This window comes from Cynocephalus volans, chromosome 7, assembly GCF_027409185.1.
Source record: "Cynocephalus volans isolate mCynVol1 chromosome 7, mCynVol1.pri, whole genome shotgun sequence".
In the NCBI taxonomy this organism is placed as follows: Eukaryota; Metazoa; Chordata; class Mammalia; order Dermoptera; family Cynocephalidae; genus Cynocephalus; species Cynocephalus volans.
In genome coordinates, this window is record NC_084466.1 from 100,194,718 (window position 1) to 100,220,279 (window position 25,562).

Sequence of the window (25,562 nt, forward strand, 5' to 3'; positions counted from 1 at the left end):
ATTTCAGCACAGTAGCAGGATACAAAATCAACACACAAAAATCAGTAGCATTTCTATTCTCCAATAGTGAACATGCAGAAAGAGAAATCAAGAAAGTGTGCCCATTTACAATAGCCACCAAAAAAAATAAAATACTTAGGAATTGAGTTAACCAAGGAGGTGAAAAATCTCTATACTGAGAACTACAAACCACTGCTGAGAGAAATTAGAGAGGATACAAGAAGATGGAAAGATATCCCATGCTCGGGCCGAGCCCGTGGCGCACTCGGTAGAGTGCTGCGCTGGGAGCGCGGCGACGCTCCCGCCGCGGGTTCGGATCCTATATAAGAATGACCAGTGCACTCACTGGCTGAGTGCCGGTCACGAAAAAACGACAAAAAAAAAAAAAAAAAAAAAAGATATCCCATGCTCTTGGATTGGTAGAATCAACATAGTGAAAATGTCCATACTACCTAAAGTGATATACAAATTCAATGCAATCCCCATCAAAATTCCAATGACATTTTTCTCAGAAATGGAAAGAATTATCCAGACATTTATATGGAATAACAAAAGACCACGCATAGCCAAAGCAATGCTGAGCAAAAAAAATAAAGCTGGAGGCATAACACTACCTGACTTTAAACTATACTACAAAGCTATAATAACCAAAACAATATGGTACTGGCATAAAAACAGACACACTGATCAATGGAATAGAATAGAGAATCCAGAAATCAACCCACACACCTACAGCTATCTGATCTTTGACAAAGGCACCAAGCCTATACACTGGGGAAGAGATTGCCTCTTTAGCAAATGGTTCTGGGAGAACTGGATATCAATATGCAGGAGAATTAAACTAGACCCATACCTTTCACCATTCACTAAAGACAATTCAAAATGGATTAAAGAATTAAATATACACCCTGAAACAATAAAACTTCTTAAAGAAAACATAGGAGAGACACTTCAGGAAATAGGACTGGACACAGACTTCACGAATACGACACCAAAAGCACGGGCAACTAAAGGAAAAATAAACAAATGGGATTATATCAAACTAAAAAGCTTCTGCACAGCAAAAGAAACAATTAACAGAGTTAAAAGACAACCAACAGAGTGGGAGAAAATATTTGCAAAATATACATCTGACAAAGGATTAATATCCAGAATATATAAGGAACTCAAACAACGTTACAAGAAAAAAACAGCAACCCAATTAAAAAATGGGCAAAAGAGCTAAGTAGGCATTTCTCTAAGGAAGATATACAAATGGCAACAGACATATGAAAAAATTCTCAACATCACTCAGCATTCGGGAAATGCAAATCAAAACTACACTGAGATACCATCTCACCCCAGTTAGGATGGCTAAAATCCAAAAGACTCTGAACCATAAATGCTGGCGAGGTTGTGGAGAAAAAGGAACTCTCATACATTGTTGGTGGGACTGCAAAATGGTGCAGCCTCTATGGAAAATGGTATGGAGGTTCCTCAAACAATTGCAGATAGATCTGCCATATGACCCAGCTATTCCACTGCTGGGAATATACCCAGAGGAATGGAAATCATCAAGTCGAAGGTATACCTGTTCCCCAATGTTCATCGCAGCACTCTTTACAATAGCCAAGAGTTGGAACCAGCCCAAATGTCCATCATCAGATGAGTGGATACGGAAAATGTGGTATTTCTACACAATGGAATACTACTCAGCTATAAAAAAGAATGAAATACTGCCATTTGCAACAACATGGATGGACCTTGAGAGAATTATATTAAGTGAAACGAGTCAGGCACAGAAAGAGAAATACCACATGTTCTCACTTATTGGTGGGAGCTAAAAATAAATAAATAAATTCACACACACACACACACACACACACACACACAAAAAAAACCGGGGGCGGCGGGGAAGAAGACATAACAATTACAATTCCTGGAAGTTGATACTACAAGCAAACAGAAAGGACATTGTTGGGTGGGAGGGGGAGAGGGAGGAGGGAGGGGGGTTTCGGTAATGGGCCACAATAATCAACCACATTGTATATCAACAAAATAAAATTAAGAAAAAATAAATAAATAAATAAACATGAAAGAAACTATTGAGCTAAAAAAAAGAAAAAGTTGTTGAAAAGATTTAATGAAATGTCTACATTCATAGCTCAGAGCCTGGCATACAAGAAATGCTACACAAGCAATACTTAATGTTATTCCAAATAATCCCAGTGTTCTTCAAGTGACAAAAATAAACTGAACAGTACAATTTGCTTATAAAAAAAAAAAAAGAATACTGGAGTCCCAACCACCTTCACCCCAGCTCACTCAAAGGGCATAGGTGCCACTCTGGGAGAAGACCAGAGGCTACCATCCTGCCCAAGGTTCAGTTTGTCCAGGAGGAGAGGCTATCCAACATAGAAAAGACAAAAAAAAAAAAAAAATGAGAGGCTGTCCATAGGAAAAGAGAGTTCCAAAGCACTCCCCAAAAGAACTGACTTAATTTGAAATAGTGTGTGGGAATGTTCAAGCCTAAGGCTTGAACTATAAAACTATAAAACAATAGTTCATCTTAAGAACAAGGAAATAAACTATAGGCCAGCTAGTTTACCAGACAGAACCAGAAAAAGAGACAGCTAAGAAGAGCCCTCCGGGGGTTAGAACAAACCTCAAAGACTGACCTCAAAAACTAACCCCCCACCCCACCCCTCACCCCTGCCAAAATGTAGTTGGTTCAGACTCCTGAACAATTTGGCCCAGGGCATTGCTGAAAACAATAAAGCGATCAGCTGGTAATTAATGGAGTCTAATGGGCATGGTATAATCCCAAATGAAACAGACAACCTAGAGATCAGGCAGCTGCCAAAAAAACAAAACGAAAAAAGAAACCAAGACCAGGGAAAGAGAGAGTGAAAGAGAACCCTGCTAAAATCACTGTGACCTCAGGGTGACAGTGGGCATTCCCGAGGGCTGCACCCTCAGAGGACCAACATCAGAGGCTTCACACTTCAGGGGAGACAGACTTCACTAACACAGCCTAGTCAAGCCACAAAAGCAAACAAATACAAGCCCTGAGAGTAAAAAGTAATCAGTATCCAGAGTTGCTACAACATATTACCTAAAATGTCCGGTTTTCAGCAAAAACATCACAAGACACGCAAAGAACCAGGAACATGTGACCCATGTGCAGGACAAAAAGCAGGCAACAGAAAATGCCTGTGAGAGGGACCAGATGGCAGATTTAAAGACTTCAAAGGAGACATTATATGTTCAAAGAACTAAAGGAAACCATGCTTAAAGAAGTAAATGAAAGGTATGACGACAATACCTCATCAACTAGAGAATATCAATTTCATTTTACTTAAAAAAAATTAAATGAAATTCTGGAGTTGAAAAGTGCAATGACCAAAATGAAAAAAATCATTAGAGGGACTCAAGAGTAGATCTGAACTGGCAAAACTAATGAACCTAAAATCAGATTGATTGAGATTACATAAGAATACAAAAAACACAGCCAGCCTGTGGCTCACTCGGGAGAGTGCGGTGCTGATAACACCAAGGCCACGGGTTTGGATCCCATATAGGGATAGCCGGTTTGCTCACTGGGTGAGAGTGGTGCTGACAACACCAAGTCAAGAGTTAAGATCCCCTTACCAGTTATCTTTATATTAAAAAAAAAAAAAAAAAAAAAAAAAATGAATACGAAGAACAGAGAGGAAATAGGATGAAAAAAACAAACAAAGTCTAAGGGAAATGCAATACTCCTTTACACATACCAACCTACATGCAATAAGGAATAAAAAAAAGACAGGAGAAAGAGAAAGGAGCAGAAAAAATATTTGAAGGAATCATGGTAAAAATTCCCCAAACTGCCCCAAAACCATTAATCTATAGACCCAAGAAGCTCAGGGGACTTCAGGTAGGCTAATACCTCACACAGACACATCAGAGTAAAATTGACAGAAGACAAAAACAAAAAATCTTGAACAAGAGAAAAACTCATCACATACAAGGGAAACCCAATAAGATTAACAGCTGACTTCTCATCAGAAACAATGGTGGCCAGAAGGCAGTGCAATGGCACATTCAAAGTGGTGAAAGAATAATCTGTCTCTGATTCAGAACACCTCATGTGTACATTCCAGGTAAAGGTGAGTATTAAAAACCCAACACTAGTTAAAAGATTTTAAAGCTTAAATACTTTTTACCACCACAGTTGGAGGACAATTATATTAGTTAAGACACATGACTAAGTGTGCTCATCAAGCATTCAAACTTACTAGAATGCAGAGGCTCCCTCATCCTCCCACTCTTTTTCCGAGGATGGAGTGATGTTGGACTTTCTGTGGAGATCTGTTTCCCCTATTTTCCCCTCATTCTCTGTGACTACCCTGTGTAATCAAAACTGTGGCTAGGGTCCATAATAGGTCCCTGTAGCCACAATGCCACCCCCCTCCCCAGTCCCTATACTCCAAAAACTACACAAAAGTCTGAGTACGAATAAGATGACAAGATGTCACGGGATCTCAGATACTAACAAACTATTAACTTCAAAATGATTCGATATTCAACCCCAAGGAAACTTTTGCAAAACAAAACCTACCAGGGGATTCCTTATAATTTAGAGGAGCTGAAAAGTTAGCGTCTTAAAAACTCTAATCCACTGTTTCCTAAACTTCAATCACTTGTATCCACCTTGGGATCAGGGTAATATGTCTTTGTAAGGAAAGTAGAAAAAGTTTAATCAGGATCTCTCACCTTACATCTGTTACAAATGGGCAAGAATCAGCACATTCACTAGAAACAGTTATAAAAGTAGTGTAACTGTGCATGTGTGACCATTTACTGATTCAGCATGACTGTTGTAATTATGTAATGCTTGGCTTATGGCTGCTATTGTGTAGTGAGAGTATAAAGGTAACTGCTCTGAACTGCCGGTTGGCAGAGCCTGGAAGGTCAGCACAGCCTGGAAGGTCAGCAGGGCATGGAGGGTCTGAGAATAAAGCATGTCTGTGAAGCTCATATCTGAAGAATAAAGTATGTCTACCTTGCTTAAAGCTTCCAGATACCTTCTTTCAATTACCTGACTCACGGCCTGCACAGGAAGGGACAGAAGGATCTGAGATTCCTGCCTGACAGTCTTCAAACCAATTTTATTAAAATTATTAAAAAGGAAATCTTGTGTACCTACTTTAAGTGGAAAATCAGTACCCTTTGCTATAACAAAAGGTATTCCTTAGTACATTGAAAATGTTTAATGTTTAAATGTATATAAATAAAGTTGTGTACCACCACAATGACACACATGTCACACTTTGGGAAACACTGCCCTAATCCATTGTGCGGGATGAAAGAATATGGATGGAAATAGAAGTGCCCTGGGTTTGAGAACCAGGCTCCTTTCTTAGAAGGAAGTCTTCAATTTTCTTTCTGAACTCTGCTGAAGGCACATCAAGTAACCACTAACCTCTACAGCACTTGGATTCAGTTACAACACAACACTTAAAAAGGAGGGTGAAGGAGTTCTTTTTATTACCAAGGCTTGCAACTGGCAAATACAACTATTGGCAACTGCAGAGCTGGACAATTAAGCTCAGTTTAAAAACAAAAAAACACAACTCTGGGCTTTCTGAAAAGCACCATCATTGAATGCTATTGCTGTCCAGGGACTGGCCACTTCACATGACCCACAATTACCATTTAAAGGACATGCCATGCTTTTATTCCCTTTCTTAGAGTTGTGAAGAGGCAGGTGATGGAAAGTTTAAGAGGAAAAGATTCTGGCAAAAGCTATAACCAAAAAAACTTTTTTTTAAAAAAGCAATCACTAAAACTGTTCCTTGCAGGTAATTTTTCAACCTGTATTCCAACAGGAATCAAAGTCTGGGACATGGATGAAAGAACAACGAAGAAAGGAGTTTGTGGAACATAGCTCATCCTGTGAGCTTCCCCCCTTACTAGCTTTCTGTTTCTGTGGACAGGGCCCTAGGCCCAATCAGATGGGAGAGGCCTTGTGCACCAAAAGGTGGGGCAGGGCATCCTGGGTCCTCCTCCGCATGATGCAGAAATGACCTCTTCTGAGTTAGAGTTCCTTCCTTAGTTCTCAGAAACTGAAAGTGCCTCTCTCAGACAGGGAGTGGGCAGAAATTACACAGTTTTCCATTTTTCAAAATATTACGTTTATTCTTTCTCCGTTATAAATACTACAGACCTGGCTGGTTACCTCAGTTGGTTAGAGAGTAGTGTTATAAAAATACTATGGATCATTTCATATTTTCAGGAAATAGTGACTTATAAATTAAATCATAGGAAGGGGCCAGGAATTAGTAGGCTAAGAGAACTATTCAGTGATTCAATCGGATGAGGAGAGTACATTAGAGCAGGGAGCACACCCACCCCACAGGCTGAAGCTGCAGTCCAGACACAGGAAGGGGTCATCCAGTTAGGGAAGAAGTTAGAACTGAAATCCAGGTCTCATGGACTCATGGGGCCAATAATGTCTGGTTGAATCTGAAAAAAGCAAAGACTGGGCCACACAAGTGTAGTCCTAACAAAGAAGAAAGTTGTTTCTGTGTCTAACACTGGTGATTTTTCAGTACATGAAATCAAGGTGGCCAAAGGACACGTTCCAGAGTGACAGAAAAAGGCCTTCAGAGCACAGTCTTATAACCCTAAGGTCACAGGTTCAAATCCCTGTACTGGTCAGCTGACAAAAAAAAAAAAAGAAAAAAGAAAAGAAAAAGACCTTCAGGATAGCCTGAGATGCCAGACTCAGGTCCTACGCCTGGCCTGGCACCCTGCAAAGTCTGCACTAATAATTTGCTATTAACATTTATTGACAGCTCACTGCACGCTGGGCACTCTTCCAAGTGCTCTCAAGGCATCATTTCTTTTAATCCTCACAACAACCCTATGAGATTGGAAGTATAACAATCTCCATTTTACAGAAGGGGAAACAGAGTCACAGAGAGACGGCAAAATGTCCTCTGCCTCACACTTAGTAGCTGTGATGGGATTTCAAGCCAGGCAGTCTAGCTCTAGAGCTGGTGCTCTTGTCCAGTGATATCTATTGAGTGCTATGTTCTGAAATTCCTCCTCTCCCTTCTTAAATATCTGACCTGACAACCAGTGGTATCAGAGGTCCAAGCAGTGGCACAAAGAGCCCAAAAAAAGGCTGAGTGAAAGGAGCCTGGCAGGCCACTTGGGCTTAGGTGGCAGGTGGCAGTGCAGCTGGGTTAGGCGTGACCTGGCTGAGGTCTGGCTAGAATTAGCACCTTCTATTTATGGTCAATTAGCAGGAACTAAGGGACAGGTTCCTTGCCTCTACCCTGAAGGAGACTTGAGAAGAAAAATGACAGATGTGTTTCCCAGTGCAGAGGATCCTGCTTGGCCTGTGTCCACAGGGCAATGAGTCCCATGTGGCACCCAGGTCAGGACTGGCCCAGCACGGTTCTTGATCAACAACTAAAGGAAAGGTCTTGATCTATTCCAGGCAGGATGCAGGCAGAAGAAGAGAACACTTATAAGTACTTCTACCTTCCAATCCCCAAACCCATCCTCACCCCAACAAAACAAACTCCCCAACAATCCAGGCCACCACAGTAACAGGTGTCTGCTGTTGCTCGTAAATCTTATACTGAAGTTATATTTTGTTGCCTTTCAAAATATTTTCCCCCTCAGTTGATACTGACTTTCTAATTATCCCCAAGGGATTTGTTCCTTTCTGACCCTCAGTGCCCCTGTGGCTCTGGAGAATCTAAATGTGTCTTCTGGAGTTTCCATTTTCTCTGCTTCCTCATGCATCTGCATTGCTTACTCCTTGGTATCAGGGAGGCATTTGGTTTCCCAGGATTTCAGACTCTGAAAGTCAAAGGTCCAAATTTACATTTGTAACACAGAAACAAAGAAGATTAAACAGATATAGATCTATCCTCCATAGATCAGAAGACCCGATATTCTTAAGATACAAACTCTCCTTAAACTGATCTATAGATTTAACACATCCTAATAAAAATCCCAGCAGTATTTTCATAATTTTTTTTAGAAATGGGCAGGCTAATCCTAAAATTTATATGGAAAAGCAAAGGACCTATAATAGCCAAACAAAAAGAGACAAAGTTGGAGGACTCACAATACCTGATCTCAAGATTTACAGTATAACTACAGTAATGAAGACAGTGTAATATTGGTGAAAGGACAGTTGTATAGATCAAGGGAACAGAATAGTCTAGAAACAGACCCACACATACGTGGTCAATTGGTATTCAACAAAAAGCCAAAGTTATTCAATGACGAAAGGAGTCTTTTCAACAAATGGTTCTTGAACAACTGGACATCTATATGCCCCCCAAAAAGAACCTCAATCCACACCATATACAAAAGTTAACATAAAATGCATCATAGATCTAAATGTTAAACCTAAAACCTGAGAACCCACGGGAATTCTTAACTTCACCCCTTCTTGAAACCTCCATTGTGGGGTGAGGGAAAAACACCTTCAAATAGCGCATCTCCACATCTCAATCCCATAACAACTTTGGAGCAGGCCAAGCATGGTGACTGCCATTTACAAGAGGAGGAATGCTCTGCCCCAGGTCACTTAGTTAATACAGCCCAGATTTGACGTCCAGTGCTCCTTCCATGGCCTAGCCCCACCCTCAATCCTCTACCACACACACCTCCCCAGGAGACAGGGGCTTGGGTAGTTTTTATTTTGGCCTCTCCTTCCCACCATCAAAGGGCTCTGAGACAGGGCGAGCCCTGGGCCCACGGAACAAGCTGATCAGCTCCTTCCAAAGCAAGGTGCTCCACAGGGACCCAGAGTTTCCCGAGAATGCCCCAAACAGCTAGCCCACGAGGAGCTGGGCACAAAGTAGCTTCCATGGGAGAATAATCCTGGAGCACTCAGATTGTCCCACCTTCTGGATGTAGACAGTCAGTAGACCAAGGTCTCCGGAAGCCTTTGCACTAATGAAACCTGTTTAGCTAGCAAACTTTCTTTCATGAGATATGTATTTATATCCCTTGCATTTATACTTTTTTTTTTTTTTTTTTTTTTAAAAAAGATGACCGGTAAGGGGATCTCAACCCTTGGCTTGGTGTTGTCAGCACCACACTCAGCCAGTGAGCAACCGGCTATCCCTATACAGGATCCGAACCCATGGCCTTGGTGTTATCAGCACCACACTCTCCCGAGTGAGCCATGGGCTGGCCCTATACATTTATTTTTTAACAACTTTTTTAGAATCCTTTTGTTTCCAAGAAAAAATGATACATGTAATAATATGCTAACATTTATGTAAAAATGAGGGCAGATATATATATATATACATACATATCCATATTGCTTGCAGATGTATAAACTATTTCTGGAAGAATTAGGGAACTGGTCACTGCAGCTGTTTCCAGAGAAGGGAAATAGGTGGCTAGGGACAGGGAAAGGAGAGACTTTTTACTGTATACTCCTACGTACCATGTGAATATGTCACCTAAGCAACCCATTAAATTAACTTAAATCAAAATAATAGGTACTAAAAAAAGTAATATATACTCTGAAACTATAAAAACAGACTGGTGCGAGTGCAGTGGTATTTACAACTAAATGATACAAACACACAGATTTCTTTGTTCCTTCTCCACTCCCACTGCTTCATTTGACTGGCCTTAAAATAAATTTTTTAAAAATATATATATATATATATATATTTAAAATATAAATATTTAAAATATAAAATATAAGGGCCGGCTGGTTGCTCAGTTGGATAGAGCACCACCTTGTAACACCAAAGTCAAGGGTTTAGATCCCCACACCGGCCAGCCGCCAAAAAAAAAAGAAGTAAAAAATATATATATAGTGATGGCCGGTTTGCTCACTGGGTGAGCGTGGTGCTGACAACACCAAGGCAAGGGTTGAGATCCCCTTACTGGTCATTTTTAAAAAAAAAAAAAATATATATATATATATATATATATATATATATATATATATAAACATTCACAAGTACCTGTGCATATACACATACATACACACACACCCCACAGCCATAAGCCACACCAGAGATAAAATAACTACTGTTAATATGTGGTGTTTGTACTTTAGTATCACTTGTTTAATTTTGCTTTTTTTGCCTGTGCTTTTGGTGTCACATCCAAGAAATCATTGCCAAGACCTATGTTATGCCCCTATGTTCTCTTCTAGGAGTTTCAGTTCAGTTCTTATGTTTAAGTCTTTAATCCTCTTTGAGTTGAGTTTTGTGTATGGTCTAAGAAAAGGGTATAATTTCATTTTTTGCATGTGGCTATCGAGTTTTCCCAACACCCTTTGTTTAAGAGACTATTCTTTCCCCATTGTGTGTTCTCAGCATCCTTGCTGAAGACCAGTTGACTGTGTATGTTTGGGTTTGTTTCTGGGCTGTCTATTCTGTTCCATTGCTGTAAATGTCTGTCTTTATGCCAGTACTACACTCTTTTAATCAGTGTTGCTTTGTAATACATTTTGAAATCAGGAAGTGTGATGCCTCCAGCTTTCTTTTTCCTTCTCGAAATTGTTTTGGCTCTTCAGGATCCTTTGTGATTTCATAAGAATTTTAGAATTACTTTTTCTATTTCTGTTTTTAAAAAGCCATTGGGATTGTGATAGGGACTGTATAGAATCTGCTCCTTGCATTAGGTAGTATGGACATTTTAACAGTATTAAGTCTTCCAATCTATGATCCCGGGATGAAATTTCCTCAACATAATAAATCCCATATATGAAAACCCCACAGCTAACACTGTATTCAATGGTGAAAAACTGAAAGCTTCTCCTCTAAGATTGGGAACAAGGCAAGATGCCCACTCTTGCCGCTTCTATTCAACATAGCACTGGACAGCCTAGGCAAAGTAGTTAGGCAAGAAAAACAAACAAAAGCATCCAAATCAGAAAAGAAAAAGAGGGCCGGCCCGTGGCTCACTCGGGAGAGTGCGGTGCTGATAACACCAAGGCCACGGGTTCGGATCCTTAGGAAAAAAAAAAAAAAAGAAAAGAAAAAGAAGTAAAATCATGTCTGTTTGCAGATGACATGATCTTATTTACAGAAAACACTAAAAACTTCACAAAAAAAAGAACTGTTAGAACTAATAAATTCAGGACAGTTGCAAGATACACAATCAACATACAAAAAATCAGTTGTAATTCTATATAATAACAACCAACTATCCAAAAAGAAAATTAAGAAAACAATCCCATTGACAACAGTGACAAAAGGAATAAAATACTTAGAAATAAACGTCACTGAGGTAAAAGACTTGTACACTGAAAACTACAAAACACTGATGAAAAAATTTAAAGACACAAATAAGTGGAAAGACATCCTGATGTCTGTACTGTATACTTTTCAAAGTGTTTTCATAGATGGTGTCTCATCTGAGCCTGATGCCAACTCTGTGACATAGAAAGGGCAGGCGGAATGCCTGCCAACAGACAAGGCAACCAAGGCCCCAAGAAAACGGGATGAGAAGCTGGTCACCCAGCTGGTTGGTGACAGAGAATTTGATCCTGGATGCCCTGCATGGTCCTTGAGCTCTTTCTACAGCCTTGCTGAGATGACAGACCTGCCACTTAACAAGCACCAATAGCATAAACTTGGATAGGTCCATGGGAGCTTACCTAATAACCCCTCAAAGGCGCCACCTCTGTAGGTGACAATCTTGATGGAAGATAATGCACACGTATGGCTGAGGAGTATCTACCACGTATATCATGTAAACAGGATCGTAAATGTAATCACATACATGCACTTTACTGCTTAATAATCTTCAGTGGCTTCAAGTGTCAATCCACACCCTTCAGTAGAGCAGTCAAGACCTACCACAAGCCAGCCCTCCCCAGGCTGTTTGTGTCACTTCCCAAGTCCCACTCCCTGCTTGGCCTGTGCTCAGCTGCTTGCAGTTTCCCATGTGGGTCACACAACTAGGACACAAGCCCTCCCTCTCTCTACACACACACACACACACACACACACACACACACACACACACGCGCAGTCACACAACTAGGACACAAGCCCTCCCTCTCTCTACACACACACACGCGCAAGGGACTCTCGGTCAGCTGTCTTTCTATTGCCCTCTGTGACTGTGTATCAGTTACTCATCCGTCTGTCCCCTAGGCTGCTTATTGAAGTCAGGACAGAAGCCTTTTGCCCCTCTGTATCAAGTGACCATTCCAGGGCTGGGCATGTAGTAAATGCTCAATGCACACCTCACAAATGATCCTGTGAGCAAGGGAGGCCCAGCACGGAGTAGTTGCTTCAATAACTGTGTCACGTCAGATGCTTTGCAAAGAAGGAATTGTATCAGACGATCAAGATATCTGGGCAAGAATAAGGGGAAGGTACAACTTCCCTATTTGTGCAAAATATCTTTTTCTTTTTTTTTTTAAAGATGACCGGTAAGGGGATCTTAACCCTTGACTTGGTGTTGTCAGCACCACGCTCACCCAGTGAGCTAACCGGCCATCCCTATATGGGATCCGAACCTGTGGCCTTGGTGATATCAGCACCACACTCTCCCGAGTGAGCCACGGGCCGGCCCTGTGCAAAATATCTTAAGCAGCTTCAGCATGAGCTTCTGTCTGTTCTTCCCTGGGCCTCCTGACACAGGTGACTGGGAGGCAAAGCCAGCCAAGGCCAGTGCCAAGCCAGGAGTTGGGAAGTCTCAGCCAGCCAACAGAGTCAAACTGGGCAGGAAGCTGTTCATGGCTGAGGAAACAGAGGCCCAGAGAAGTGAGACAACTGGCCAGAGGGCCTGCAGTGACCTAGGAGCAAGGCTGGTTCCAAACTCTGGCATCAGAATCCCCGTGTAGACTCCTTCTGCGGCGCCCTCTGGGATCTGGGCTGAGGACCTGACAAGCACCAAGGAGTCTGGGATATAAGAGGAAGGACAGGACAAAAGGACAGACAGAGATCTTCAATCTAAATACGTGCCAGGCTAGCAATAATTAGCAAGGGCCTTGATGGAGATAGGCTATCTGGAGAAGAATCCAGAGACCCATTCTGGAAAACGCCAAGTGTTTGTTGTCTCAGTTTTGCTGCCTGTAATTGAAAATAATTTTGCACTGGTGTTTTTCAGTAGTAATGCACATGAAATTGACAAGGATATTAAAAAGGCCCAATGCAAGGTACAATGAGAGAAGGAAGATGACCAATGTGTTAAAAACAAAACAAAACAAAACATAAAACAGCGTGGAGCCAATCACCAAACTTTCTGGGATACCCACCCCTCAGCCAGCAGCAGAGTTAAGAATGGAGGTGTCTAAAATTCAAAGGATGACTCTGAATAATTTGCTTCTCCTGAAGTGCTGAAAAAAGGTTTTGACAAAAATCAACACCACGGGCCGGCCAGCCCCGGGGCTCACTCGGGAGAGTGCGGCACTGGTAGTCCCGAGGCCGCGGGTTCGGATCCTATATAGGGATGGTCGGTGCACTCACTGGCTGAGTGTGGTGCAGACAACACCGGGCCGAGGGTTGCAATCCACTTACCAGTCAAAAAAAAATAAAAGAAGAAAAGAAAAAAATCAACACCTCACACGTACCAGGATGGCTACTGTCAAAAAAACAAGTGTTGGTGAGGTTGTAGAGAAACTGGAATCCTTGTGTGCACTGTTGGTGGGAACGTAAAATGGTACAGCAGCTATAAAAATCAGTACAGCAGTTCCTCAAAAAATTAAAATCACAATTACCATATGATCCAGGGATTCCACTTCTGGGTATACATCCCAAAAAACTGAAAGTAGAAACTCAAAGAGATATTTGTACCTATGTTCGTAGCAGCTACTTTACAATAGCCAAAAGTTGGAAGTAAACCAAGTGTCCACCGATGAATGAATGGATAAACAAAATGTGGTCCATCCATACAATGGAACATTATTCAGTCTTCAAAAGGAAGGAAATTCTGACACATGCTATAACATGGATGAACTTTGAAGACATTATGCTAAGTGAAATAAGCTGGCCATAAAAGTAACAAATACTATATGATTCCATGTAAATGAGGTACTTGGAATAGTCAAATTTGTAGGCACAGAAAGTAGAACAGTGTTACCAGGGGCTGGGGAGAGGGAGGAGCGGGGAGCTACTATTTAACTGGTACTGAGTTTCAGTTTTGCAAGATGAAAAAGTTCTGGAAGTAGATGGCGGTGACGGTTTCACAACAGTGTAAATGTACTTAATGGCACTGAATTGTACACTTAACAATTGTACACTTAACGAGTTAGAATTTTATACTATGTCTATTTTACCACAATTAAAAATTTTAATAATCAGATCCATTTAAACCATTAATAAACATTGTATACTTAATGTCATGTGCTCTCTTTGGGGAGGCAGGAAGCTGAACTTGTTTTCCAAATGGGAAAACTAAGGTACAGAGAAGTTGACATTCCCAATTAAATGCCAGACAGCAGGGATAGGTAGAAGTAAAATCCGGGTGCCCTGACTTCCAGCTGAGACCCCACCAGGTAGGTCAGCAAGGCAGCGAAGCCCGCAGCGCAGGCCCAGTGAGGACGTCCGGAGCAGCACGGGCGGTGGGCAGACGGGTGCCTCAGGCGTATCACGGAGGGTGCTACGGGGCTACATGGCAACACCAACTGCTAGAGAGGTAGGTGCTCTATGACATAGTCATTCCGGGTCTTTTGGCTCTGTCCTCTGGAAGGCCTTAGGGTTCTCTGCAAGTGGATGGGGAAAGAACAGAGAAGGCACACTCACTTCTTAACCACCTGGTCCACAAGTGAGAGACATTACTTTTGTTCATATTTCATTGGCCATAACTAGTTACACAGCCACTCCCTGTAAAAAAGTCTGGGAAAGACAATAAATGTGGCTATTTACTAGTGACAACTATACACTATGGAAGGAAAGCACATTCCTTTGATGGACAGCCACGAAGCCCTGCCACAAGGGCCAAAAAGGCCCAGGCCCTGGAAGCTTACAATCTAGTTTGGAAGACAAGGCAAAACTTCACAAAATGTTAAATACCAACACAAGGCAAGTCCCAAACGGGGACAGCAGACAAGTTTTTTGCCCTTTGATCAGGGAGAATCCCTGAGAGCTAGAGTGGGCCAGCAAAGCTTCCTGAGGTTCTTTCCATCCAGGACCACAGAAGCAACATCAACTCCCGGCCAGCCTGCAGGCACGTGGGCCTTAGCACAGCAAACTGCCCAGGACAGACAGATCAGGTGCCCCAGGCAGCGTGAAAACCACATCTTTTTTTTTTTTTTCATTTTTTCGTGACCGGCACTCAGCCAGTGAGTGCACTGGTCATTCCTATATAGGATCCGAACCCGCGGGGAGCGTCGCTGCGCTCCCAGCGCAGCACTCTACCGAGTGCGCCACGGGCTCTGCCCAAAACCACATCTTATAGGCAGGAAGAATCCAATTCACTTACTGCATGCCCAACACTATGCAGGGACCTCTGCCCTCGAGGAGCAACAGACATGTAAGAACGGCCCAGGGATGGGAGAGTCCACTGACAGCATGCATGGGGGGACCCAGGAACACACAGAGCACTCATCTCAGGCACCCAGCACAGGGAACAGCATGCAAAGACAGCCTGTGTGAGGGCCCCGCTTGTTCAGGGGACAGCACCCAGGTCTGGCAGAGGGGAAGCGTGATGGGCAGTTTTATGTGTCTCCTGGGCTCGGCTCCAACCCCCGGTTATGCAGTCAAACGTGAACCTAGGTATTGCTGTGAAGGTATTTTGCAGACATGATTAAAGTCTGCAATTGGTTGACTTTAAGTAAGGGAGATTATCCTACATAATCTAGGTGGGCCTGATTCAACAGTTGAAAGGCCTGAAGGGCAGTATGAGGCTTCTCAGAAGAAATTCTACCTGTGAAAAGCAGCTTCAGCTTGTGCCTGAGAGGTCCAGCCTGCCCTTCACGATGGCCCGACCTCTGCATTTCAGACTTGTCCTGCCAGCCTCCACATCGCACAAATGCAATTCCTTAAAGGAAATCTCTTATGATACCTCCTCCTGGTTCTGTTTCTCTGATTGAACCCTGACTGACACAGGAAGGAAGGCACCTTTCAGGAGAGGGGGAGAAAGGAGCCTCAGGCCAGGATTAGAAAGAGCCCTGCAGTGCATGTTAAAGACTCTGGACTTTTCTCAAAAGGTTAAGGGAAGCAACAGAGGGATTTGAACAGATGAAGAGCAGAATCAGCCCTGCATTTTAGATGTCATGAGTCTGCCTGCCTGTAGGATGGAGAAGGGACTAGAGTGTGTGGGGCCACGCAGGAGGCGGCACCACCAACAGGAAGGAACCTGGAGCCATAACTGAGGTAGGAAATGGTAAGATCCCGGCTAGACAAAGGCCTAGCAGAGAAAGGTAGGGGGTAGGAGAGACACGGAGGAGCTAAGCCTCATGGGACTTGGTGGCCTGGGGCATGAGGGAAGAGGGTGATTTTCAGGTTATTGGCTCTGCTCATCCCACAGGACCTCAACGCTACAGGGCAGCAACTAGAGGTGTCTCCTCTGATCCACCAGCAGCTAAATCAAAACATGGAGCGTGGACATTTGTTAACTACCCAGATGCTACATACAGATCATCCAGCTTGATAACAACAATATGCTGACAAGACATCCTGTTGTGAGCCCTTTGGGCTCTTTTAGACTGAACCCTACAGCTGCTCCTGAGCAGAATAAGGTAAATGGCAACATCTGGCAGAACAAAGCTAGGAAAACAAGGCTGGGAAGATCCTGGGGGAAGGAGGGAGGTGAGAGAGGGACATGGGCAGAGCAGCTGTTTGTGCCATTTCCTGGACTCGGAGTGGCCCACAGGCCTGGTGGGAATCTGAGAGCCTCACAGGCAGCACGAGTGCTGGGTGCCGGCTGGTAAGAAATACTATCACATGCTCAGGAGCCTGGGAGGACTTGTGGTGAAAGAGAGGAAGGCAAGAAACCCAAGCAACACCAGCCACACAGTAGTCTTGATTCCGTTTCCTGTCTGTGAAATGGGCAGAATTATCCCAGTTTACCACCTAACAGAAGAAAAGGGATCACCAAGCTAGAGAAAATTGGAGAGATGTCAAGATCTGTCCAGTTGGAGGAAAAGATCAAACAGAGGCATTTATTTTTGGTGACTGTCTAAATGACCTTGTCACGGCTGTTACTTTCTCTATGGCTAGGCATGCTTACCAACAGAATGACGTTTTAAAAGGGAAGAAGATAGGAGTTTAAAACATCTGTTCACGGGAGTTTGCTTCCAATAGTGGTGGACTAGATCCTATTAGACCAAACAAATCCTTTTGCAAACAACACTATAAATTTTAGACAAAACATAAAAAACCATTACCTAAAGGTACTGAAGATGACCAAAACCAGTAGAAATGGGGGGGCAGGGGGGAGGTTCCTCTTCGAAGGAAAAAGCACTGGGTAAGTTTCCTGTTTTTTATAGCTCTTCAGCAAAGGGCAAGCCCCAGCAGAAGCCAAGGTTAAAGAATCTAAGACCAGAGTCTGGAGTAGTTATAACAGCTAGAAAGTGACAGGGAGATGCTGGAAGGATAAACCATAAAGGTGAAACCCCAAATTCTGCACACAAACTCGGCCTGACTCTATGGCTGAACCATGAACTATGCATGCACAGGGCACAGAACAAAACAGAGATTTTAGCTGCCATTTACTGCAGGGGAGATGGAGTTCAGAGTTTTGAGTTCAGCCAAGTTCATTGCTGGATAAAATAAACAAACAAGCAAATAAAAAAATATAACACTCTATAGAGGAACCTAACAACATATTTACAATATCAGAGACATAATCCAAAGTTACTAGACCATACAGACACAGGAAGATGTGACCCATACCCAAGACAAAAGGTAACCAATGAGATCAACCCTGAGATGACACAGATGTTCAAATTACAAGGATTATAAAGTAGCTGCTACAGCCATGCCGAAAGGAAAATAGGCTTGTAATGAACAAACTGGCAATCTCATCAGAGGAATAAATTATTAAAAATAACAAAATGGGGGCCGAGCCCGCGGCGCACTCGGGAGAGTGCGGCGCTGGGAGCGCAGCGTCGCTGGGCGCTCCGAGGCCGCAGGTTCGGATCCTATATAGGGATGGCCGGTGCACTCACTGGCTGAGCGCGGTGCGGGCGATCCCCCTACCGGTCACAAAAAAAAAAGAAAAGAAAAGAAAAATGGATAAGCAAAATGGAATCCCACACAATTATTCAGCTATAAAAATGAATGTAGTACTAATACATGATACAACGTGGGTAAGCCTTGAAAACATTATGCTAAGTGAAATACACAAAAGATACATATTGTGTGATTCCATTTTTTGTTTTTCATTTTCTTGGGGGTTTTTCTTGTTTTGAATTTTTGTGTTTTTTGTTTTTGTTTGTTTGTGGGTTTTTTGGTGGCCCATATGGGGATCAATTGTGTGATTCCATTTATATGAGATATCCAGAACTAAACAGGCAAATCCACAGAGACAGAAAATAAATCAGCAGTTGGCAGGAGACGTAGGAAGGTGGGAATGGACAGTGACTGCTAATGGGTAGAGTTTCTTCTTGGGGTGATAAAAATGTGCTGGAAGCAGATAATGGTAAAGATTGCCAATAGCATTGTAATGTAAATATACTAAAAACCACTGAATTGTATACTCTAAAATGGTTAATTTTATGTTATGTGAATTATATCTTAATTTTTAAAAGTTATGGTAAAAACAATTAGGGGAAACTGGCTGATGGGTATGGGTGAACTCTGTACTATCTTTGTAATTTTTCTGTAAATCTAAAATTATTCCAAAATTTCCAAACTAGATATGTTAAAATATTTATTCTAAAATTAAGTTTATTTTTTAAAATTCCATTTATAGTAGCATCCAAAAATATAAAGTTCCTAGGAATATAAAATTTAACAAAAGATATGCAAGGCCCATGCACTAAAAATTACAAAATATTGCTAACAGAAATTAGGAACACTGAAATAAATGGCGATACTATGTTCATGTATTTGAATACTCAATATTAAGATATCAACTCTCCCCAGATTAGAGTGACCAACCGCTTCAGTTTTCCTGGGACCAAGGGGGTTCCCAAGATTCAAGGTTACCATTTCTAAAACCAGGGCAATCACTAGCAAACCAAGATAAGTTGGTCATCCAACTCCAAACTGATATATAGTTTTAAACCAATCCCATCCAAAATCCGAGCAGGAATTTTTTGTAGATATCAGCAACTGATTCTAAAATCTATGTGGAAAACATAGAATCTAGAATAGCCAAAACAGTTTTAAAGAACAACCACCAAGTTGGAGGGCTCGCAATATGTAATTTCAAGTCTTACCATAGCGTATAGTAATCAAAATAGTGTGGTATTGGTGAAAGGAATGACTCGTAGATTAAAGAAACAGAGTCCAGAAATAGACCCTCAAATATACAATTGATTTTCAACAAAGTCGCAAAGGCTAGTTTTTCAACAAATTATGTTTGAACAATTGGACACCCATATGCAAAAAAAAATAACTTCAACCTATACCTCGTACCATTCACAAAAATTAACTCAAAATGAGGGCTGGCAGGTTCGCTCAGTTGGTTAGAGCATGGTGCTGACACCACCAAGGTCCAAGGTTCAGATCCTTATTCAGCCAGGCATGAAAAGAAAAAAAAAAAAAAAAACCTCAAAATGGATCCTAGACCTAAATATAAAACCATAGAACTATAAAACTTCTAGAAAAAAAACAGGAGAAAATCTTCATGTTGGGCAAAAAGTACAGGCCATGAAGGTAAAAAATGAATAAGTTAGACAATCAACATTTAAAATTTCTCTCCAAAAGATACCATTGAAAAACTGAACAGACAAGCCCATATTTGCATTTGCAAAGCACATATCTAACAAAGGACTGGTATTCAGGATACATAAAGGACTCCTACAATCCAATAATAAAGATGAACAATCCCGTTTTTAAAAAGAACAAAAAATTCAGCAGACACTTCACAATGGAAGTTGATAAGTACATGATAAGTGTCCAACATCATTAGTCACCAGGAAAGTACAAATTAAATCTACAAAATACCACTACATACCACAAGAAGAGCTAAAATTAAAAAGACTGCTTTGGCCAGTTAGCTCGCTTGATGTGAGGAAAATGGAGTAGTTTAGTCAGGCCCCCTCACCTCAGATCTGGCTGGGTGTGGTGCAGCACATCCTTTGTAAACAAGTTGTGTGGGAGTAGAGTTAGTGCGCATGCTCTCCATGTACCTTTTGGCTTGCTGCTATTTTTAGTGTGCTCTTTGATATGGGAGGCAGCAGCTCTGAAATGCTGGTAGGCAGAGCTCACATCTAAAAATAAAGCCTACTGTTTCCTCACTCATGGCTCCAAGGGACCTCTTCCTGTTACCTAGCTCCTAGACTTGCATGTGAAGGGTTTGTGTCCCAGTTTGGACAATGGGCTCGAGGGGTCTGTGAGCTCCAGACCCAGCCCTAGCTCTACACTTGATTAGAATGTAATGTTGATAAGACCAAGGTCTGTACCAGCCTGTACCAGCCAGCCACCAAAAAAAAAAAAAGACAACTTCAAATGTTGGCGAAGATGAGGAGAAACCAGAACTGTCTCACTTTGTTGGTAGGAGTATAAAATGGCATAACCATTTTGGAAAAAAATTCCATAAAACTAAATATAACCTATACTATGAGTCAGCAATTCCTCTCCTAGGTATGGACCCAGGAAAAATAAAAGCATAGAAACTTGTACATAAATATTCATAGACCCTCTATTCATAATAGCCATAAACTAGAAATATCCCAGGCTGTTCACTTAAAGGACAACGGATAAACCACAGTATAATCATACAATGGAATACTATTCAGCAATAAAAAGGAACAAACTAGTAATACAACAGTTACGGATCTCAGGAACTTTAAGCTGAGAGAAGGAATTCTCTCACAAAAGAGTACTTACTATATGATTTCATTTACACAAAGTTCTTTTACTTATTTTATTTTTATTTTGATGGTTGGCTGGTACAGGGATCCGAACCCTTGACTGTGGTGTTATCAGCACCATGCTCTCCCAAGTGAGCTAACTGACCGGCCCTATGTGAAGATCTTGAACAGGCAAAACTAATTTATGGTTAAAAAAAAAAAATCAGAATAGTGGTTACCTCAGAAGGTGGGGGCAGAGTTATCTGGGAAAGGGGAAGAGGGGACTTTCTGGGATAATGGTAATGTTCTAAATCCTGTTAGGAATTTGGGTTACAAAAGTATGTATTTGAAAAAACTCATCAAATAGTACACTTAGGATTTGTGCATTTCACTAAATATAAGTTTCACCTACCTCCATCAGCTACTAAGCTCTACGAGATGCCCTACTGCCATTCAAGGTAGGACTTCAGAAACAAGGCCGAATAGGAGTCGGACCACTCCCTTTCTTCGCCATCTCTATACAGTCCCCCAGGCCATTCCCTAAGTCATAGGACAAGTCAGAGGTTTCAGGCATTTGCCCAACTCTTGCACCATCAGGGCACCACGTACCCTTGAACTGATCCTCTGTTCCCAACCAGATCCCAGGATAGGTTCTGAAGTCAGCAACTGACATCTAACATTAGCTCACGACTGGCCTCAGTGCTCCTAGAGCACTTGCAATTTTGCCTCGATAGCTCTCTGTGATTGGAAGGCTGTGCCCAGAGGTATTTTGGGGAGCAAGAAGTAGGGAAATGAGGAGAGGAGGGAAGATCCTCCCATCACCTCCCCTTGGCCAGCCTGACCTGCCTGACCTTCAGTATCCCGCAAAGCACACACCAGGAACTCCTGCCCAAGGAAATCAAAGGCAGAACCGGCAGGGCCCACATATGTCACTGTGGAGTGGAGACGACTGTGTGACCCAGCCAGCTTCCAGAACATGGCCTCCCACTCAGTATACCCTTTGAACTCGATGTGGAGGAAAAAAGCGGATGCCATTTTCTCCTTGAGCACATGCAAGTCTGAATGAAAGAGGCATTAGAACACAGAAACACCTAGAACAGCACATGAATTCATGAAGAAAGTGTTTAAAAAGAGCCAGGTCAGAGGCTGGGGATACCTCAGCTATAAATTTCAGGGGGAGGGAACAAACTTATTTGGCCAACCTTTTGCATCCCTATAGGTGCGGTCTCACAGTAGCAACAGAGTCTCCAAACAAATACAGGTGTTCCTCCCCCACCCCCACTGCAATCCCCCCACACACCCAACAGTAGCTCAGCTGGGTAAGCAGCTGTCTCCCTCTAGCTTCCAGAATTCACCCTTTCATTTGTTAATGTCATTTGCTAATGAAAAACAAAAAAACAAAACACTTGAGGACTGCAGCACAAAAGAAGAGTTAGTTCCCTGTTATGAAGCTCTAAAAGGTTCTCTTTTCAGGGAACTACTCTCTGCCTGGGATCTATTTTTCTCACAGGAGGAAAGCCAAGGTAGAGAGAGTGAAGAGGGAAAGAAAAGCACAAAACTTGGAGGCCCCATGAGCCCCCCAGGTCCAGAAGCCCAGGAGAAGGGCCCATGAGGACACAGCTGGGTTTATGACACAGACAGCCATCTCGCCTTCCCTCCCTGCACTTTCTGTCTGAGCTGGCCAGCAACACTCCCTGTGCCCAAATGTTTTTATGCAGGAGTAAATAAGCCTTTTGAAAACATATACAGCAAAGAGACCAAATTGATCATTTACGTCATTTTCCAGCGTTTTGCTCTTTCCCTCGAAGTAACAGAACGGAGTGAGACCCTGCAATAATCACAGCAGCTCTTCCATCGCCTTCCTGGAAGCTCATTTTGGCTTCTGGAAGCCAGTGCCATCAGCGTTGGGGAGAGCAAGCAGACTGAAACATCCAGTTCCTTTGGGGGAAAGCACTTCTGCCTTCTCCACCCTCTGGGACTCTAAGGTGGCCCAACAGCTGCCCTGATGCCTCTTCTCTTTTGATCTGACCCAGGGACCCCAAGTTAGACTGGTAATTAGCAATTAGCAACCCTATTCAAAACAAGGGCTGCAGGGTTAGCTCACTTGGTTACAGCATGGTGTTGTAAAACCAAGTTTGAGAGTTCAGATCCCCTTACTGGCCAGGTGCCACCCCACCCCCACCCCCAAGGCCTATGTGCATCTATCCCTCAGTATCAAGATCTCTCCCCATTTTGATCCTCAAAATGTTCTAATGGGTGATTTTGTCCAAATTCCTGCTAAATGTCCAAATTCTTATCAGGACTCAGTTAAAAGCCTCAAAATCATTCCTGCCAAGAGACCCAAGTCGGGAGTGATGACCCAGTGGGAAGACCACTGTGTTGCGCACCGCATAGAATACAGGGTCCATCCCATCCTGAGTCTCACTATGAGGCAGCATTGCCTAGTGCGCGGAGAATGGGGCACCAGGTGCTGAGAGCTGCATCTTTCGGGTGGCGGCACACAGCTCCAGCCCAGACACCAGCATTCACCACTGTTCAGACCAGAGCCTACTTAGCACAAGCCCTCTCTTATTCACCCCCAGCCCCAGGTCTAGACCCCCACTACGTCCCACTCCCTCTCTGCAATATACTCTAAGCTCACCCTTTGAAAGGGGGTGGGGGAACCAGAGAATGTAACCGCTAATTCAAACCAGAAAAACCGGGGACACAACTGAAAAGAGTTTTTCATCCAGCCTGTCTGAAAGACCCCTTCCCCCATGAGGATTTTGGCTTGGCTACTTGGCTCACTGCTCTCAGAGCCAGAATATTTTCCTCACTCACTCCTGCAACTAAAAGGAGATGAAACGTGTGCACGTGGTTTTGCAATGAGCTCTTTTTGGCTCTTAAGGAAAAGGGGGTGGAGGGTCGGGAGGGGATAGACAGCATGGAGGTGAGAAGCCAAGGTTTAACCGCACTGGTCCGGGAAGAGGGGACTCCATCTCTGAGCAGATGATACACAGTATCAATTGTCTCTTGCTGCCCTGTTCCCTTAGCCCTGCGGACTAAAATAAATGTTTGTTTTTTATTTTGCCTCCTCCGCAGATGGCAGGGGAGGGTGATCCATGGACTGAGACAGAGGGGATCCTCAGTAGGAGTGAAAACTCAGGGCTGGAACAACTGGCGACTTGTCAACATCACACCATCAAATGGCCCTCGCAACCCTACATAAACGCAGACACACGGAAGCAGGCTGTTAAGGGAGGTGACATGCCTGCCTGAGTTCAGTGGCCAGAGTCAGAGACCATTCACTGGTGCAGTGGTTTCGTTTCTCAGATGAGAACTATTTTATGCAGGCAAAAAGCTGCTGTCCATTTTTTTGACAAAGGTTAGTCTAGAAGCCTGGGAAGGTGGAATCCTCTCCATTCAGCTAACGGGAGGGGATGTGCCCACAGCACCACTTGTTTCCTCTTCCCAAGCAGTTAACAACCCCAAACCTTCTGCTAGGCCCTGACTCAAGACCACCACACCATCCAGTAGGATGGTGAAAAACAGTAGGACATGACAAACCACACAGGCATCCACTCCAAGTCTGTAATTTAAAAAAAAAAAAAAAAGCAACAGCAGAGTGGACAGGTTCTGGTCACCTTCTGATTTGGACAGGTTCCCTTCCTAAGCGCCCCCACGGAACGCAGACGCGGGCCCCTGCCTTCTGACCGCAGCTCGGTGTCCCCAGGACAAAAGCCTCTCTCTCCACAGCAGCACTTCTCTAAGTATAAAGTTCCCTGCGCCAGGAACCTGTGCGCTCCACAGGCTCTGAGAGTTGAGGAATGGAGGCGGGCTGGAGCTGCCGCAGCGGCGGCCAGGCACACCTGGGGGGCCGGAGCTTCAGTGTCCTAGCATCTCGGAGGGCCAGCCCCCTCCAGCCAGCCAACCTGGTGCCCCCCCGACCCCCGCTCCCTCGGAGCTGCGCTTCGCCCCTGTGCCAGGAGCCGCGGCCGCACTCGCGCCAGTGGCCGGGGGCTCGGCACCCGCAGCTCGCGCGGGGCGAGCCTCCCCTCGGGGCCCCGCACTCACCCACCGCCCTGATGCGGAAGCCGCGCGGCGGGCGCAGCGCCCGGCGTCGCCAGGCGTCGCGCAGCACCTGCAGGCAGGCGGGGGGCGCGTGCACCAGCAGCACCCCGCGCCGCAGCCAGCCCTGGAAAGCCAGCCGAGAGGCGGCGCGCGCCAGCCGCGCGTTCCAGAAGCAGCGCGCGTTGGCGCGGCGGAAGGCGCGGAAAACCGCGCGCCCGCCGGGATCCTCGGCGCCCCCGGCCGCCTCCCGCGCCTCCAGCCGGCAGAGCACCAGCGCCAGCGAGGCGGGCGCCAGCTGCGCGGGCCGGGCCATGCTGCGGCGGGCGGCTGGGAGCGGCGGGAGGGACCGGCCGACTGAGCGCGGCGCCGGCTGCCCGGGGAACGGGGCTCCCGGGGGCGGGGCCGGCTGAGCTCGGCGGCGCCGGGGGTGGGGCGGCGGCGGCGGGGCGCGCAGGAGGGGTTTCCAGTCCTGAGCTACCCGCTTCGTTCGCCACACCCCTGCCGGGGCTCTGCCCTGCACCGGCGACTCCCTTCACTTCCCAGTCCCCCAGCAGCCCGGAGCTCCCCTTCCCCCGAATGGCCGGCACTAGGGCTTTTCCAAGTCCTAGGAAAGCCCGGCTGCCTCCAACGG

General features: G+C 44.2%; 1 protein-coding gene across 2 annotated transcripts in view; it reads right to left on the minus strand.

The window, feature by feature from the left end:
• STOX1 (storkhead box 1) overlaps nt 1–25,244 on the minus strand; it is a 63,027-nt gene extending 37,783 nt beyond the window's left edge. For both annotated transcript variants that reach the window (XM_063103518.1, XM_063103519.1), the window contains exon 1: nt 24,935–25,244. In XM_063103518.1, coding sequence (XP_062959588.1) covers nt 24,935–25,244 — 310 coding nt within the window. The remainder of the gene's footprint in view (nt 1–24,934) is intronic.
• Between the last annotated feature and the right edge of the window lie 318 nt (nt 25,245–25,562).